At 36.0% G+C, this 18799-nt stretch overlaps 1 protein-coding gene across 11 annotated transcripts in view; it reads left to right on the top strand.

Annotated features, from left to right (window-relative positions):
- Positions 1-18799, top strand: part of BLTP1 (bridge-like lipid transfer protein family member 1) — a 131555-nt gene that overhangs the window by 25152 nt on the left and 87604 nt on the right. For all 11 annotated transcript variants that reach the window (XM_075501141.1, XM_075501131.1, XM_075501137.1 and 8 more), the window contains 12 exons: positions 2502-2581; positions 3803-3953; positions 5880-6036; positions 6842-6920; positions 7724-7815; positions 8702-8819; positions 9930-10085; positions 11105-11202; positions 12256-12434; positions 12586-12692; positions 14722-14930; positions 18081-18308. In XM_075501141.1, the coding sequence (XP_075357256.1) occupies positions 2502-2581; positions 3803-3953; positions 5880-6036; positions 6842-6920; positions 7724-7815; positions 8702-8819; positions 9930-10085; positions 11105-11202; positions 12256-12434; positions 12586-12692; positions 14722-14930; positions 18081-18308 (1654 nt within the window). The remainder of the gene's footprint in view (positions 1-2501; positions 2582-3802; positions 3954-5879; positions 6037-6841; positions 6921-7723; positions 7816-8701; positions 8820-9929; positions 10086-11104; positions 11203-12255; positions 12435-12585; positions 12693-14721; positions 14931-18080; positions 18309-18799) is intronic.

The raw sequence follows: 18799 nt of genomic DNA, 5'->3' as shown, positions 1-18799 counted from the left end.
TTCCTCAAGAAAGTGGAGTATGGCAAAAGTGATGAGGATGACACAGCAGTGGGTGTTTGACGGGAGGATTTGGCCATTCTGTCAGCTCCTAAAGCTTTCCTGTAGATATTTCTTTCTTTCCTACAGCTAAATGACAGTGTCTGTTAGGCTGTGGAGTTAAGTTGAATTGTCTATCTTGAAGAAGACTTAGCTCAAAAACTCTTTGTAATTCTATTTAAGATAGTGGTTTAGATTAAAACAAAATTATTAATTAATCTAAGTCAGTATAAGTAAACACTATTACGAAGGCAGAAGTAAACAATTGTTAAACCTGCCCTATGCATTCATACTTTACAGTAGTTTTTATTAAAACAGTAATACAGCTTCTCCAATGTATTTCCATAGGCTTAGATAAGTCTCTATATAGTGTTTCAAGACGTATGCACTCCGTGCTGTCAGAGAGGGGAACGCATGTGAAAGGGATATAGTATTCTGTATTTCACGGAACAAAACATATACCAGATCAAGCAGCAGGGAGTAAGTATAGCTTGCCATCATAGACAGGCCACCTCACACTGTGGCTGGCTGCCCTTCATGGTGAAATGCTGAGCTGCTGAGATGAGATGCAGCCTTTGCCTTGACAACGTGCCCCGCTGAGGGCATAGTCGGACAACGGCAAATGATTGTGTCGGCCGAAGAAGTTCGTGTCAGGCTCCTAAGTTTTGCAGCTGGTTATGTTGCGAGCTTTCCCTCTCTTGCGTTGCAAAGCAGAGTGGCTTCCCCTGAGCCCGCGTTGGTGGTATACTCAGCTTGAGAGGCTGAAGGTACTAAATCATGCTACTGTGCCACGGTGTGCTTTCCAGCCTTGCTGACCTGCCTGTGCCTATTGAGGTGTGTGGGCAGAATAAACCGAGCTCTTCCCATGAACTACTATTTGTGTATCTCTAAATGCTTTCCTTCCCACTTCTATTCCTGAACCACTAAACAATTTTTTTCACACCTTGCTCTGTTTGCATCTCATTGGGGAGGCCAATTCAGTTTTGGACAGAAAAAAGAAATAATTGGAAAATTGGGAGTGAATAGGAAGTATTTCATCTTTTACTGCTGTCATTAACTCTCAAAGTAAAATTGATTTTAAGGTTCCTGCTCTGTTGCTTTTGAAGAACTTCTGGCAGTACATGGGATCTGCATCTGCTGTCTTCCATATTTTCCAAGCTTTCGTGCATTTGAGCTGTGCTAAAATGGGCGAGGTGCTTCTAACAGGTCATGCTCTTAGACCGTGTGTTTCTGTCATTAGAATTTTCTTTTTCTGTTAAGAGGTGACAATTTATAAATAAGTGGCTGAAAAGTGGCAAAAACGTCTTTTGCAGTAAAAATGGAATTTTCACATTATAATATTATTACTACTATAAAATGTAATATTATGTAAATTAGCATGTGGTAACACTATAAGAAAGGGATTGTAACATACCAGTGTAATAGTATTAGGAGAAGTGTTTCGTGTATTAGTTTTATGACTTAGATCCTTTTATATTGAGGGAAATGTTACTAAGGAAGAACAGCCTTTTTTTTTTTTAAAAAAAAAAAAAAAACAAACCACAAAACCCTAATGGTCTAATTACTGAAGATGTCTTGTCCCTTTGGTTTAGAGTGCTATTTTAGTAAGAAAACAATTAGCAGGTGAAAGAACGATATAGGACAAGGAGAAAGGAACTCTTGATGGAAGGAAACATTGAAAGTAAAACTTCGGTAGTTGATTGTGGTTTGTAATACCTGAGAAATGTCTTTGTGGAGAGGAACCTGGTATCTTCGTGCTTGAGTTAACTAAACTTTTAAGTTACTTTAGATAATAATAACGTAATAATCAAGTATTTCTTGCAAATCAGGGTAGACATAGCCTAGCAATATGACAGCTGCCTTTTTGATAGGAGACTAGAGACCAGATAGACTTGGATATTCACAGTGTTTATTTTCAGAAGCTCATTTAGTCTGAGGTAGCAGATAGACCAGGAATCACAGCATGACAGGGAGGGAAAGAGAGGAACTGAAGTTATAACCTGCACTTCAAATTTAGCTGATGAACAGCTGCATTTGGACAGGCTGTGGTGTGGCCCAGGCACTTCTGTCTATTCTGTCCACCCTTCTGGTAATGTGACAAGACCGATGCCTGGTAGATAAGGTACCCTGTGGCTCTTGCAGGCAGCCTGCAGTCAGGCTGCTGGCAAGACCAGTGTAGACATATGGAGCTGGTGTCTTGGGATCACATCGAACTCGCGTCTTGCCCACAAAATCTTCCTGGTCAGGTTCCACACACACTGTATCTCCACTGTTGGCTTGCTTGATACAGATAGCAGTTTTATTGATGATTCTATGATTAAATATGTACTACTTACAATGTGCCTGACCTATGTAATCTCTTTAATTATGCTTAACATGTTGCATTTAAAATTACTTGATTTCATAAAGATTAATCTCCATGCATTGCATTTTAATCTTTATCTTGGCACTCTTTTCCATTATAGACCACCGAGGCTGATGGGTGAAGGTTTTGTTGTAATGCAGTCCAATGATGTTGATATCTATTACTATATGGATGAACCAGGTACCTTCTGTTAAATACAAAGATAAAATTTTAAGAGATTTGAAGGCTATTTGTTTATTTAATTGTCTGGACTTGCTAGACAATTTCTTCTTCTTTTTTTTTTTAATACTGAAAGAGTGTAATGTTTTGGAGCCAATAAAAGCGTTCATAAGTGCACTTATGAATGCTTATAAGTTAATATCTTTTCTGCAGATGAAAAAAATTTCCACTGAAACAAATGGGAGAGAGTTCAAGTGTTTGATATTTAGAAGGGCGCGAAATTTTGAGCTGTGTTCTTTTTAATGTTGTCAGCTTCTAGACTGTTTCATGTAAGACGCCTAGGGAATTCCGTAGGTGAAATAAGTGTACATTTAGAGCTAACGTTTTTATCAGTGAGTGGTTTTATATAGATGTAGGTACTCTGTCAGCAGTGCCTTCTGCAAGTCTATATGCAACATGGAAACAATTTTGATATTTATTCTTGAAACAAGTTATGTTTTAAGCTGTAAACTTAAATGATGTAGGTTTCCAAAAGTACTTCAGGAGCAGGGATAATTTATAGCCAATACCTACTGGGGTTTTTGGGAAGTTTATTTGATGCATTGATTTATTGCAGTGCCTGTCTTTTTCACTTCAAATCCAGTGCATTATATTACCATTTTATTTTGCTGGAGTTTTTTTGGTTTGCAAAAGCTTTTGCTCTGACTCCACTTAAAGTATTGCCTGAATCTTGAACAAAGGTAACGTGTTCAATAGTGATGTATACTGGTGTAGGATAGGTGGCAATTTTGGATCGTTGCTGAATGCTTGAATTTTTACTAGTAACTCTGGGTCTACTGTAGTAAGTCTCCCTTTTTATTTGCTTACATTGTCTGTAGAAATGATTTTAACCTAATCTTACTTGTTTCAAAACTTGGTTTGTAAGTAGGGTTTGGAACTGAATGTGGACGCATGAAAGCCTGTCTTGGGAAAAAGCATACTTAAGAGATAAACTGCTGTGTATATCAGCATTTCACTGACATCAGTGAGCAGTGCTTCAGAAAATCCTGAGAATTTTTGGTCATATTCTTGCCCTTCCCCTGGGACTCTGCATTGAATTGTGGCTTGATAGCTACATAGTGTAGTGGTCTCAAATAAAACTGACATCAGGCCACTTTAATTGTCTCGTGCTTAGCAAACATTTTTCATACTAATTTGAAGCAGCTTCCTTTAATAATCTGTTTATTATATTATGTAATATAGGTCTTGTACCAGAGGAGACGGAAGAAAGTAATGACGGAGAAGCAAACAACGAAGACAGCAAATTACAGGATCTGCCACCATGTTGGGGTTTGGACATTGTTTGTGGAAAAGGAACAGACTTCAACTATGGACCTTGGGCTGATAGGCAGAGGTATTACCATGATTTACATCTTTAGTTTTAATCTTTAATATCTATTATTCTAAATAATAGATTCTAAAGTTTCCAGTGTGCGACTGCTCAGACTTCTAATTTGTATGGGGTAGACTAGGCAGTCTAAAAGAAGAGTCCTGCCACAATGTTTTAAGATTAGTAAATTCATTGTTGTTTATCTTGTTGGCCTTCCAAAGTTAGATCACTCAGTGAATATTTATTAGTAATATGGTAAATTATGTTCCTATTTTTTGTGAACAAAGTAGTTTTACTATTTTTATCAGGTGTTACATACCTAAGAGTTTAACCTTTTAATTGGTTACCTTTAGACTTGTCAAGCTCCTGTTAGCTCATGGATGGGGATACACTGCATATCAATGAGAAAATTTTATGGAAATACAAATCTGGCTATGAAAATAATGAGGGGGGAATCATTTATCCCTGCTTAGGAGAATCAAACGCTTGATGCGGTCTCCAAAGTATGTATGGTCTAGATATTTTAGTGACAAAATATTACGCCAGAGGTCTATTACTATTCTCTACTTAGCCCTCAATGTTTTGTGCATGAATATTTCTGGTGGAGACAATAGGATTGTTTAGAGAGTAAAGGACTATTAAGCAAAAGTGACATAATCAGTGCTTTCCCTCTTTTCCCCTATTAATTACAGATTGATTCTTCTCTTGGCCTCCATTAATTCTCCTGTGAAACTATTATGATTAACTATCTCTTAGGAGTGTGAGGATGGCAGACCAAAGAGTAGTCATTAGATATGAGTGTGTCTTAGAGAATTTAAGAGAAAATGCTGATTTCCAGAACAGTGCTTTGCTAGAAACACGAAGTCAGTGAATTATTAATGATATTTGTAATACTACCGTGAAAGCTCGATGGTATGCTTTTTATAATTTTAACTGGCTAGGTAGAAGGCAGTTTGGTGCCTATGCAGAATGCGTAGAGTTCATGGATACCTACCTGGGAACACTTTCGTATTGTGCCATGGATAGAAGATAGAATTTTGGAAAGTGCCTGAACGTTCTAGAAACACAGATCTGTAGGACTTCTGTGGACTTGGTACTCTCAATTCATATAAGGGCTTCTACGAATACCCATCTTTAATACCTCATGCAGTAAAATCTTGTGTTTCCCTAGATTTTGACAGTGGATTTTGACAGTGTGTGTTTTGTGGTGTTTGTGGGGGTTTTGTTGTTAGTTTCTTTGGCTTGGTTTTTTTGTGTTTTAACATTTAAGCTGCTACAGTGGTCAGGTGCTGGGTGCAGGAAACTGCTATCCCCCCTTAAAGAATCACTTCCACCCCCTTGAGACCTATATAAGCTATGCTGTCTGTGCTTCATCTCTGTGGCTTTCCTTTCATGTAGTTGCATGTTCATATATAAGTCCGCAGAAATGTAGGCTTCATTTTACTCCCATTCTGAGGTCCTAAAGTTTTGTATTCTGTTTATTTCTGGGCATTACATCAATTATTTATGCACAAACCAAAGCATAAACAGATTACTTCCCACTATGTTTTTGTAGCAGATTTGTAAACCAAAGATTAGGAATAAGAAGAAAAACATAGCTTGTTTGCCATCTGAATTCAAATATTTTTATTCTGAATCATTTATGGTCTGTCCATTTATGGCTTTTATCCAAAAGTCACTTCTTGTCATTGAAACTTTTGGAGATTTCAGTAATGAGTTGGAAGGCTCCCATGATGAAGACTTTAAACAAACATTCTTTCTTATTCCATTCAGTGGTTGTCTAAAGATGCAGCTAACTGGAAAATAATTAAATGAACCAAATAGATGCATAAATATGTATAAATATATATATTTCTTCTGTGAATAAAAACAACTCTTTTTTTTTTTTTTTTTTTCTTCTTTTTTCCCTTTCTTTCTTTCTTTCTTTCTTTCTTCCTTCTTCCCCACTAGGGATTGCTTGTGGAAGTTTTTCTTCCCACCAGACTACCAAGTTATGAAAGTCTCAGAAATTGCTCAGCCTGGGAAACCAAGACAGATTCTTGCTTTTGAACTGCGGATGAATATTATTGCAGATGCCACCATTGATTTGCTTTTTACCAAAAATAGGGTAAATAACAAAAACTTACCTACAAAATAATTTGTCTACTGGGATTACACTGTGCTTTTTGGTTGTGCATATTTTTACTTGTCTCAGGTGTTTATTACAGAACTATGGTTTTAAAAGCTAGGTGATTTTTGTTTTAGTCTTCCATAATTATGAGCAAACCCTTCAAAGAGAAATATTGGCTGAGAGCCATTTGTTGGCTTATTTTAAGTTTCTTTTAAGCCTAAAGCTACATCTTAAACCATGCCAGCTCCTACAGTCTTGGGAATTCATGATCTGGACATTTCCTGTGTAATCTTCCATTACGATGAAGCTCATCATGATGAAAAGATAATTTCTTCCAATGTTGGATGAATATCTAATATTACTGGAGAGATGATAGCGGGGGGAACAAAAGATGTGTATGTGTAGGGGTTTGGATTTTTTTCCCCTGTTGCTATTCTTATAAATGGGATATAGTGTGACTTCATTGTACACCTGTTTTCTTCTTTTTTTTGTGACTGAAAGGGTTAGAACGTGTAGTGTTAGAAATACATATTCATTTGCCCTCTCAGGCCTTGGATCAGAATATCTTATGCTGTTTCTATTAGTGGACCTAAGTCAGCATTGATTAAGCCTAAAAATGGTGTTATTTGGTATCAGTGCTCATAGATAGTTCAGTAGTAATTTTTCTGAAGGCAAGAAAGACTTCAGTCATCAGGTGCCTTAATCCGGGTGTGGATAATGATAGCCAGAGGTGTAAAGTACACTGGCTGATGCGGTGAGCCTAGAAGTAATGTTTGGACTTTTTTCCTTTCTTGCAATACAGGAAACTAATGCTGTACATGTAAATGTTGGTGCAGGATCATATTTGGAAATAAATATTCCCATGACAGTAGGTGAAAACGGTGAGTTAAGGCTAAGCTTACTTTGTTTTCCTAATGTTTTTCCTGAATAGTTACCTTAATTCCTATGTGTGTGAATGTCTTGTAATGTTTTTCCTTTGTGACTATGAGGTGTATATTCTTACGTAAAGGAACAAAAAGTATTTCCTTGTACCTTTCATTACAAGATATTAAAGCATGTACATCTTTAAATAGTTACCTCCAAGTTACCTCCATGTTTTGTTTGGGTTAGGAAACACAAATTCCTTAACTACTAGACAGTGTATCATTTAACTGTGTGTGTATTGAAGCAGATTACAGGCACGCTGTCAACTCAAAGCAGAAGACTTCTTCAGTAGGATTAGTGTAGTAGTTGAATCATGCTGAGAAATGTGTTATGAAAACTAATTTAGTAGTTTATTTAAACAAAACAAACCCCCAAATCCAGAGTGAAGTGGAGATAAATGTAAAGTTATGGATATGTTCCCTGCATTTACTCATCTTGTTGGCTGGTTTGAAGCCCTTTGCTAAATTGTTCTCTTGATTCTTTCTGGCATATTTGGGTTTTATTCTGCAACTTAAACCGAGATCTCCAGAACCTGAGCATTTCCAGACCCAGCAAGAAGACTTTTGTCATCTCTCCTACATGAAGGCAGAACATGTTAAGCTCTTAATTGACAAACACTAGAGGACAGAATTACTATAGTACTAGTTTCCATCATGATATTTCTTGATTGTTAGTGGACTGATGAAATCACTGGTGAAAATTATGTAAATATTTGTGTAACTTATGTCTGAATGATTGTTTTATATCTTTTGTTTGCTAGGCTATTCACCTACAATTAAAGGGCAGCTCTTACATGTTGATGCCACCAGCAGTATGCAGTATCGGACTCTCTTAGAAGCCGAAATGCTAGCTGTAAGTTTGCATTAATAAGCACAAAGCTTCAGTCTCCAGAGGATTTTTAATAAAGAATATATTTGTCTGTGTAGCAGTTCCTTAGGTTCTTAAACAATACAGAAATATGCCTTTTTGAATGTATTTTGCAAGACCTTAATACGTAAGGAACTTATATACACACATGTAACTATGCATGTGTGTAACTTTCAGTGACTTATGTAATTTATATACCAAGTTATGTGTGTTTTGAAAGCAGTGGAGGGATTGGAGTGCCATTTACAAATTTTGCCTCGTTTACTATGTAACCATGTGTCATGTAGGGTTTACCTTAAATGATTGCACTTGCTAGCTGTGCTACAGAATGTGTGTGCATAAGTACTTAAAAGAACTTCAGAGTGCTTAAACTACTTGAGACAGATTTAATACTGCATTATTCTTTTGTTTGCCTAGTATTTCACTTCTGCAGTACTGTAATTCTGTAAATTACCCTTCTCACTGGTTTTTAAATGACCTTATTAGTCTGATGTTTTTAATTTTTAAATTTGAGCATCATATCAATCGTTGAAAAAATATTATATTCTGAGGGGTTTTATCTTTAGTGTATTGTGAAAAGTGATGCTTTTAATGAACACTTTGGTTTATAAATTGGTTCATACGTCTACTGCAACAGATGTATCAGAAGTTCATAGTATACCTTTCCAAATAAATGAATACACTAACACTTGACCTTCAAACACAGAGAGAGGGATTAAATTATTAAGGAACTGCAGAGGCCTTCTGTTCATCCCAGCAGGAAAACGGTTTTAATTATTCAGCAGAGTATATATGTGAAAACTGCTGAGCTACAGGGTCAAGCACTGCCATCTTTTCAAGTAATTCTGATGCTTTAATATCTTGTTCACAGTTTCATATTAATGCCAGCTATCCCCGGATATGGAACATGCCACAGACATGGCAATGCGAACTTGAAGTTTATAAAGCAACCTATCATTTTATCTTTGCTCAGAAAAGCTTCTTTACAGGTAACTTCTTTACTAAATAAGTTACGTATCAAATTAAATATTCTTTCTTTAGAATTTCTTTTCAAATTTTGTGATGGTGTACAAGGTCAGGTACTCTCATTTCACATATTTAGGACAAATTGTTTCTGAGGACAAAGTTCCTGATGTTTTCTGTTGTCTATAAGTGTCTAAGTACATGATATTCTTATATTTGAGTAGAGATACTAAATAATTTAATTTTCAACTATCTAAACTAAATTTGATCTGCAGTTATGTTAAGTGATCTTAAATTTCAGATTAATTTATTTCTATCAGAGCTATTGATTTGTTTAATATTTGTCACCTAGGGTGTTTATTTCTCTGGTACCTCTCTATCTTTGGTTGACTGATTTTCAACTGCTTAGGCTTTAGGTCGTGTCCCTGTGGCTGACAGATGATGAGACAGTAATTTGCTCCTTAGGATTTTGGCTGTGAGGAAGAATACATGTGCACAAGGCAGTACAATGTGATACAGCATCACCAAACTGTTGCTGAACGTTCCAGCTGCAGTAATGGAAAGAATATAGCCCCATCAATGTAGCACTGCCTGGGCTAATTAGCCCTGCTGGGAGGAAGGATTAATTCGTGCAGGCATAGTGCCATGCTAATAAAGTTGTCGTCCTAGTGAGGCCAGAGCCGTTATCTGTATAGTGCTGCAGTACACAGCATAGTCTACCACTCCATTCAAAGCAAACAGGAACTTCTACAACAATGCTGTTTTGGCGTGTTAGAAAATATTACTAATGTACACCTTCAGAGTATCGGAGTGGAAAACCAAAGGAAAGCAGTTGGTAGTCCAGTGCTTTTAAGTCCATGTGTAACTTTGCTACTGAACAAAACTGAACTAGAAAACTTTAATTAAACCTATGGCTTTCCAACTTAAAAAGCAGGTGAGAAATGAGAGATGGATTCACAGCAAGTATTTGTGGAATATCTACCTGAGACATGGATACTGTGTATTGTTCTCCTCATTTTCCTTTTTCTGTAAAGGAGCAAATGGTTAAGATTTACAGTTTATGAAAAGCCAAAAACTTAAAAGAAGAAATCTCTCACTTGATTGCTACTAACTTTTATTACTTTATGTGGGTTTAGATTTGATCCAAGACTGGTCCAGTGATAGCGCACCTGATATTTTTTCATTTGTTCCTTATATGTGGAACTTTAAAGTCATGTTTCATCAATTTGAAATGATTTGGGCGGCAAATCAACACAACTGGATAGACTGTTCCACCAAACAACAAGAAAATGGTGAGATCACTTCTTTTTAATTTGGAAGAAGAGTACATACTACAAAAAGAATGTACAAAATATAGAGTATATATAGAGACAGAGTACAAGAATTATAAAATTTTTAACTAGAAAAATGTGTGTTCAGTGATAACTACCCATTTTGCTACTGTTGATGTGCATAAACCATCCTAAAACTGTTTTAAGTTCTAACTTACTTTGCAAATGCATATGCAAATAGAAATACAAATGCATACCTGTTTTGGGGAGAGTACAGTTCTAGATCATGTTTTAGCATTCATTTTTCAAGACCCTTTGAATCTTTGATTTCATACAACAGTTTGCAGAGAGCAACCGTGAGGTCTTGACATATATTCAGTAAGCTAACTGAAAACATTCACTTGGGAATAAATTTTTTAAGTAATGTTGGAAAAATACCATTTGAACTCCATATAATTAGAAATGTCCATTTCCTCTTCATTTCAGAATAGGAGATAAAGCTGCTAATTCTAGACAAAACTAAGAGGTACATTTCAGAAAGCCAAAACTTTGTTTAATGTGTGGTTTGGTTTATACCTATTTCAGTGGTCTACACTGTACTAGAATCTTACAATTTCAACATAGAAAGAGGATGGTGGATTAAAAATCTCATAGTTGTGTTCTAGTTAAAAATACGGCTCACAACTTCATCAGAAGCCTGAGGAACTTTCAATGTGTGTTTTCTTGTCCCAAAACTGGTGTGTGAAGCAATAAAGAAAGTCATAAGATATTAGTTACAGTTCTTTTCATTGTCTGCTTGCATTCATTGTGCTAAGTACAGTGGCTTTCTGTAAAGGACGAGCTGTGGAAAGTAAATACTTTCAGAATAATTTAGTACAATGTACTCTAAATACACAGTAGCTAAAATGGCACTTTCCTGTGTAATGAGTTCTTGAATATCTCCTCATTACTTTTATCTGTATGTTTGATAATTTGTCTAAGAACAAAATGGGGAGTAATTTTGACAGATTTTTTTGTGTGTTTTTCCTCTTCTCTCCCAGTTTATCTAGCAGCTTGTGGAGAAACATTGAACATTGTTTTCTCTCTGCCTTTCACTGACTTTGTTCCAACCACATGTAATACTAGATTCTCTTTAAGGGTAAGTTCTTCCCCCCTCACCTCTCTTGTGTGTTCTAAACATGAGAGAGTTTCCCTACCTTTTCTTCTTCAGTCAGGAAATTTTGAATAAACTCTTTCCTGAAAGAAAATTAGTCTCTTTCACTTCTGGCTCATAGACTTTTTCTTTAAGTAACCCAGAGATAAATGGTTTCTGTTGCTTATATGAAGTATCCAGTCATAGGCTGTTTAATTTTTATATATATATACACACACACACACACACACACACACAAATAAAAATGTATTTAAAAATATATACACATATGCTTCATACATACATATATACACACATTCAGTATATATATTTACTCTCTCTATATATACTTAGACTGTGTGTCTATATGTATTTTATCACTTGGAAGTCTCTTCCCATTTATTCAGAAAACGTGAAAATCTAATGTATGTTCAAAGATAAAAATCATGTACTGGAATGGGTACCCCCAAACCATTTTGGAAAGCCATCTGCTAGATGTTTAAGAGTTTCTGTAGAATAAGTAATGATGACAAAGTGTTTTTAACAGACACAGCTAATTCTTTCAAAGAATTCTTGTCTTCCCTAAAATAGAAGCAGTCTACTCCTACTAAAAATAAAAAACTAGTTGACGGCGATGTTGGTAATTTTGTATAATTGATAGCAAAGAAAGCAATGTTTTATCTAATTTTTTTTTTTAAAAGAATGGTTTACTTGGGATGTAGGGTAGCTTTGGGCCAGTCACTTAACTTTTGCAGTATGGCTCGAACAACAAAAGAACAGGAATCATTAAAATCCATGCCCCTGTGTTTTACAGATTGCTATGGTGTGTTGTTATGTGCAAGTTACTGGACTTGTAACTGTTCAGAACTACAGAGCTCTTGGGATTGGACTAGAAATTAGTGTCAGCTGTGGTCAGCCATCACATGTGAAAATTGAGATTTCTTGCCTCACTTTGCCTGTAAAGGGAAGATGATGGCATATATGAACATGTGAATAGCATGAGCATTATGCATAAAGTGACTGTAAATTAACTTTTCTGTTACTAATGTTTGATTTTAGGGAGAAGATGTTGATCTTCATTTGTATCTACCAGATTGTCATCCTAGTAAATATTCCCTTTTTATGTTGGTGAAAGATTGTCAGCCTACTAAAATAAGTCCTGAGTCTTGTATTTCTGCAGAATATCAAAGTGGTCAGAAAACAGGCAAACCCAAATGGAGGAACATTACTCAAGAAGAGTGAGTTTAGTGTGATATATATTTATGTCTTTGTATTGCCTCTTCATATTTATTTATTTTGTTTGTGATGAAAGCAACCTCATATGTTAATGGCAAATATTTAGTGAAACTATTGTACTTCAAATAAAAGTATGATGTTTCTTTTTGAAAGGGCTGGATGGGTTGAATGCTGGACAGTCCCAAGTGTTGTCTTTACAATTGACTACTCATGGCACCCAATTTATCCTCAAAAGGCAGATGAGCAGTTAAAACAATCCTGTAAGTGTCACTACTTTTTTTCTTGTTGGCATGTTTCATTTCAGGAACTGCTGTGACTTTGTTGGATCAAACTGCTGAAATTTGCAGAAATGAATTTTGCACTGAACTACTATTTTATGTCACATGGGAGAATGCTAATCTTTAGAATGCAGCAGGTTTGATTTAAAAACTGACAATCTCTCGTGATGCAGAATTTCAGAGTGTCCCAGTTCCCTGTGTGAAAAGAGGATACTGTCTGTAGTTCATTTCTCCTTGTCCTTAACAAAGTGGATCTCTTAAATGGGTTGTTGCTAACATAAAATATCCCTTGGTATATTAAATAATATTTTAGGCAGTATCATGTTCCTTAGCCTTTCTAAGCTTTTTTCCTTTGGATGTTGTGATGTTGTCTTATGATTTAAGTGTTTAAATACACTATATATGAGAGATAATAACATTGTCTTACCTTTATGGATATGAAACTGAGAAGTGAACCATGGCCGTCAGATAAGAGTGTTAGACTGGTCAGTGTAACACTAATTTCTAAATAAGAATTTTTACATTTTAAATGTCTAAACAGTATTTCTAAATAAGAAATAATCTGTAAGTATGTGCTTGCAAAAAAGTTATAAAATACTTAAATGCAGAGATAAAAGTAAGTTATTTTAAATGCAGAGGGAGGTATGCAGGAAGTTATGGGGTTACATAAAAGTCTTTCAGGTTGAGACAGTGGAAGCAGAACTGATGAAGGAGAGGTATTGGAAGAATAATGAGGGCTAATTTGAATGGGACTCAATCAGCAGGTGTTAGAAGACGTGCTGGGTAGGGGTTTTGGGTTTTGAGTTCCAATAATTCAAATCGAAAAGAATGCAAATTTTAGAGGACGAAGCAGAAGTAGTAAGATTCATCTTGCAGGTGTTCATTAAGTGCTCTTGTGAGACTCTGTCAGCTTGTGTCAAATTTGCATACTTCAAATTTGAAAACATTTACTTGTAATCGTAGCAATTGAACCTGCATTTGAAAGTTTATACATACACAGGTAATTTCATCTGCAGCTTCCTTCAATGAATAATCCAGCACAGTCCAGCTCACTTCTAATCTGTGATGCTGATAGAATGTGTTTGTTACAGTAGCAACATCTGTATTTTCTTTTGAGTCAATCGATAGAACTCTCCAAGTTTCTGAGAAACAACTATGTTGCATAACAAGAGATGCAGCTTCCAAAAAAGTGGTCATCTCACTGCGGCATTTAGCTGATTTATAACACATAATATAATGCAAGCACTGTAGACAATAATGGTAAGTTAAAACCTTGAAGGTTTGCTGGCTACAGGGGTGTATTCACTGTAGTTCTGTATGTGCCGGTTCTTCCAGTTAAACTGGTACCTGAAATCTTACTCCATCTGGAGCATCAATTTTATATGGTTTCTTTACTTCCTAGCAATCGCTCTGCATCCGCAAAGCACTTCTAGTTACTCACTTCCTTCTCGTCGCCTTTCCTCACTTAAAAAAGACAAAGCGCTTTCTTCTCCCTAGCTCCAAATAAAAAGAAGGGGTAGGAAGTAAGATTTGAATTTCCAAACTGTTTTGTGACTAGAGTAATTGAGTTGAGGGGAAATTTTGGCCTACAGAGCTACCGGTTCAGAATAGGTTTTTAATATAACTTCTGCAATTTCCCTGTTTATTTACTTTTGTTTATTCTGCAGTAGCTTTGTGGTTGTGGGAAATCTGCTACACTGAAATAAAAGCATGTCTTTGTTTAACTTGAAAAGCAAGATAAATAAATAGAATTCTTTTTCGGAACTTGAAGGATTGTTTTTCTCTTGCATAATTAACATTGACGAAAATATTCTATATTTTCCTGTCTTCCCATAGTTACTAGATATGAGAAACCAGTTCTGTAGCATAGACATATTGACATAATTATACAATCCAAATTAGAAAGCTGAAAAAGTTGTATATTTAACAAACATTCATATTTGCAGAACTTTGTCTGTCAGAAGCCTAACTGGTAATCAAAATCTGTTTTCTTCTTTATTTTGCTCCAAAGTGTCAGAAATGGAAGAGACAATGTTATCTGTGCTAAGGCCATCGCAGAAAACAGCCGACAGTGTGATTTCATCTCCCACAGCGTCATCCCGCCTTCCCCTTGACCCCTCAGAGCTGCCCCCGGATAAGCTCCACGTGGAACTGGAACTCTCCCCAGATTCCCAGATAACGCTGTACGGACCCCTGCTCAAAGCCTTTCTGTCTATAAAGGTAGGCACAGGAACACAACTTGGAAAATTTATGGATGGCCACATGTAGGAAAGGGAAATAATTAATTTGAAATGGAAAATTAGAATTCTGCAGAATACGTGAATTTAGATTAAAACTTTTTGTAAGTACTAGTTTGGAATGACTTTGCTTGGTGATATGGCGTAGTTGGGATGAATTCAGTTGGCACAGACTTATGAGAAGACTTCCAATATATATATGTAGACACATATCAGCATAATTTTCCTTTCAAGAAACAGTATATGCTCTGGACTTCATGTGCAGAAAATTTCTTCTTTGACTTTCGCAGTAGTAAAAATAAAATAATTAAAAAAAAAAAAAGAAATCCATGATTATGACTAGAGCTTGTATTAACAACCACTTTTATGCAAAGATATATCATAACCCGTGCTTTTAGTGCATTTTAGGTTCTGCAGAGTGTCCTAATTGTTTGGTTTTGATTTAATTAGATTCTGTGAAATTTCTGGAGTTAAGATCATGGAGGGGAAGGGGAAGGACATGAGAATAAGTTTAGTTTAAAAAGCTACTTCAATCAATATTGAAGAAGAATTTTTCATCCTTTTTTTGATGTTAGTCTGTTGTGCTCTAAAACATTTGTTTGTGTTGCTTATGTTGTGTCCTCTTCCCTTACTGATCTTCAGGGTGGCTAGAAACAATTTAATTTCTTACCCACCTCCCTCACCCTGCCTTGTTGTGACAAAAGCTGAGGCAATTGAACGTGGCACTTCTATTTGACTAACAGTGAAATGCTTGCATTTTGGTTGGGATTTGTGGTTGTGTTTGGTTGTTTTTTGGTGGCTGTTTTTTTGGTGTTTGTGTTCGTTTGTTTTAAAGGACTGGTTTAACCTATGCAGATCTAGGCTAAGGTAGTGCTTCTGGAGGCTTTCATTTTGGGTCAGAGGACGAGGAATTTTCTGAGACAGGTGATAAGTATCAGGACTCATACTGAAAGAGTAATTTTTATGAATTTATATAAGGTATTGCATGTAAGCAATGAATAGCAGAAAATAGTAAGTTTTTGTAGAGTATACGACTTGCAAATACGCTCATAATTTTTTCATGTTGCTACTAAAGTAAATAGGATTAAAATTAGGCTAGTATTGCATCTTGAAGCTTTCATTTCTTCTGATACAGAGGAAATGCACCCGTGTTTGAATTGTTTCTTGAACTCCTTTTTTGGAGCCCATAAATTCATGAGATGGTTCTGTCTTTCCAAGGAAAGCAGCATTTCTTCAGTGCTCTTTGCCTCTGGAGGTACATGTACACGGTGCTACGTTAGATCCCTTGATTCTATGATGATTTAATTTTTTTAGGTGCAGATTTCTCAGATTAAATCTAGCTTTTATCTTCTAAATCTCAAGAGAAGATTTAGAAGAGTACCTTGTTTTTGAAAATGTGTATTTGTTGGTTTCTTTGTATTTTCATGACTGTGTTTACATCTTTTTGTCCCGCTGTGCTGGCAGCATCTCTTAATAGATTTATAGGGGAGTGTTTTATGCTTTTTTTCCTGACTTGTGGTTGAATTGTTTTTTTCAGCTTGTTTTCATTGATCTTTTTTAATACATGTGGGAGAGATTCCTGGACATGCATCGTTCATGCAGTTTTGTTAAGCCTTCTATTCTTGGGAGGTAGTTTTTTTGGTGTAGCACACTGTGTTTCTTACTGAATGGCTTACTGGCTGGGAATGAATGATTTATAGGTCCTTGCATCCCCAGCAGAAGGTACCAGGAGTAAGTTATTGGAGTTCTTAGCACCCTCTGCTGGGTCTGCCTTATAAAAAACATTTCAAGGTCTGTATTGTAACATTGACCTTTATCTTTTCCCTTTGCTAAAAAGGAAAACAGATTAGCTTTGCTTAACTTTTGAGGGTTTTTTGGTGTGGCCACAGAGCAGTGCTTAATTCATACGCGTTAACACCAAAAATACTTCAGAGACTCAGTACAAGATGGTAAAATTACATGTCCACAGGAGTCATTATTTCAAGGCCAATAATGAACCTGCCTTTTCTGCAGACCTTTTTCAAGGACATGGATACCTTGCAGCTGCTTGCTTTCTTTTTGTTGTAGACTTCCTCTTTGTTTGCTTGCACTGCAGACTTGTGCTTACAAAAGAACAAAGAAGTTTTGGAAAGCAAATGAGGCACAGAAAAGGGAAGGAGGGCAGCAAGAAACATCATAAGATTCAAATCTGTTCCAGTTTAATCTTGAGTCTAGTACTCATTTGTCTGCATCTCACAAATCACCAGTGGAGTTTGTAATAGTTGGAACATTTCTGTCAACATGAGAGGCTAAGGGACCGAATTACTTTCGAAGAATGAATGAGGGAACAGTCTTTGTGTCTGTATTGTAACCTCTTTGGTCAGAAAGGATTTTGCTCCACAGAATGTTTAGTCCCTAACATTTCCCACATACTGAATTAACAAGAAAATATAATCTGCATAATTCAGAAAATTCTTCTTGAGAGTCTAGCCTTTCTTTTTTTTTTTAAGGGGGGGAGGAGGTGACAAATTATCAGAAATCTGATTCTGATGCACTTAAACAAAACACAGGAAGTTGAATTTTTTTTTTAAATTTTTTTAAATTAGAATTTGGCAGTAGAATTTGGCAAAGTTACTTTGGTCTTAGATAATTGAGAGGGATTGGCTTAGAAACAAGGTGGGGTTTAGACCCAAGGGGAAAAATGTTTATGAACTAATATTTTAGAAGGATGTTTAAGACTTTGTAATATGCTAATAACAAGTTTCAGAAGGTTGGATGAGAGTGACTTACTGCAGGATGTTTCGTGTTCTTACTCTCAAAGTTATCTATCTTTAAAAGCACAAAATCTGTTTAAAAAGTCAGTAGTAGTACTTCAGAATAGTTATTTGTATTGCATGCATCTGGACTACTGGTACTTCAAGAACTACCGAGAGCCCCTTCTTTTCCTGCAAAGCACATGGCCTAAATTTGCTCACTTAAGGTATCCATTTTTCATAAAATAAAAGTATATATGTTTCTTCAGCTATAGGTTATAGCTATACTGCTTATTTTAGGGAGGGCTAACGTACAGGAAAAGGTTGGATTTGTATTTCATTACATTGCCTATATGTTTTTAATTTGTTTTCCGTATGGTCATAATGATTCCTTTTCCTAGGAAAATTATTTTGGAGAAGATGACATGTACACTGATTTTGAAGAAGTTATTTCAAGCCCTGTTTTGTCACTGTCAACATCTTCAAGCTCTGGATGGACAGCCGTTGGAGTGGAAAATGACAAAAAAGAAAATGAAAGTTCAGTCAAGCCAGTTCACCCTCTTACTTTACGCCCATGGGATATCACTGTGCTTGTGAATTTGTACAAAGTGCATGGGCGACTACCAGTGGTAAGTACTTTAGAATCTTAAAATATTTTGCTCCATTTTTTTTTTTTTTCCTAGTTTCATAATCTGGAGATAAATTTAACTCCCTGGAACATTAAGTTAGGGTGGTGCTTACCAAAGTGTGTGTATACTCTCCACTAAAATTGTGGCTATCTAAACCAGTTTGAGACATGATTTATTTTGCTTATCTGGGAGGTAGAACTGGATAATTTTTTTGTATGATTTTTATTCAATGAACTTGATTTGTGTGATAATATTTTTGATTGACCATTATGATTTCTCTGCTGATTAGCAAAACTGTCTTCTAATGGTGCATTCTGCTCTGTGCAGCTGCATTCTGAGGGATCCCCAGGAATTCCAATAGGAATCCAGATAAAAAATTGGCTTCACCCAAATGGGTTTGAATTGCTGTTTATGTAATTGTCGAAAGGTTTTTGAAGTTGCACAGGCTTCTTTTTGAGTATCCACTTGGAGGAAAATTAGCATGCTTCTGG

The sequence above is a fragment of the Mycteria americana genome, chromosome 4 (genome assembly GCF_035582795.1).
Source record: "Mycteria americana isolate JAX WOST 10 ecotype Jacksonville Zoo and Gardens chromosome 4, USCA_MyAme_1.0, whole genome shotgun sequence".
Classification (NCBI taxonomy): domain Eukaryota; kingdom Metazoa; phylum Chordata; class Aves; order Ciconiiformes; family Ciconiidae; genus Mycteria; species Mycteria americana.
The sequence above is the reverse complement of the archived record's forward strand: the minus strand, read 5'-3'. Positions and strand labels throughout refer to the sequence as shown.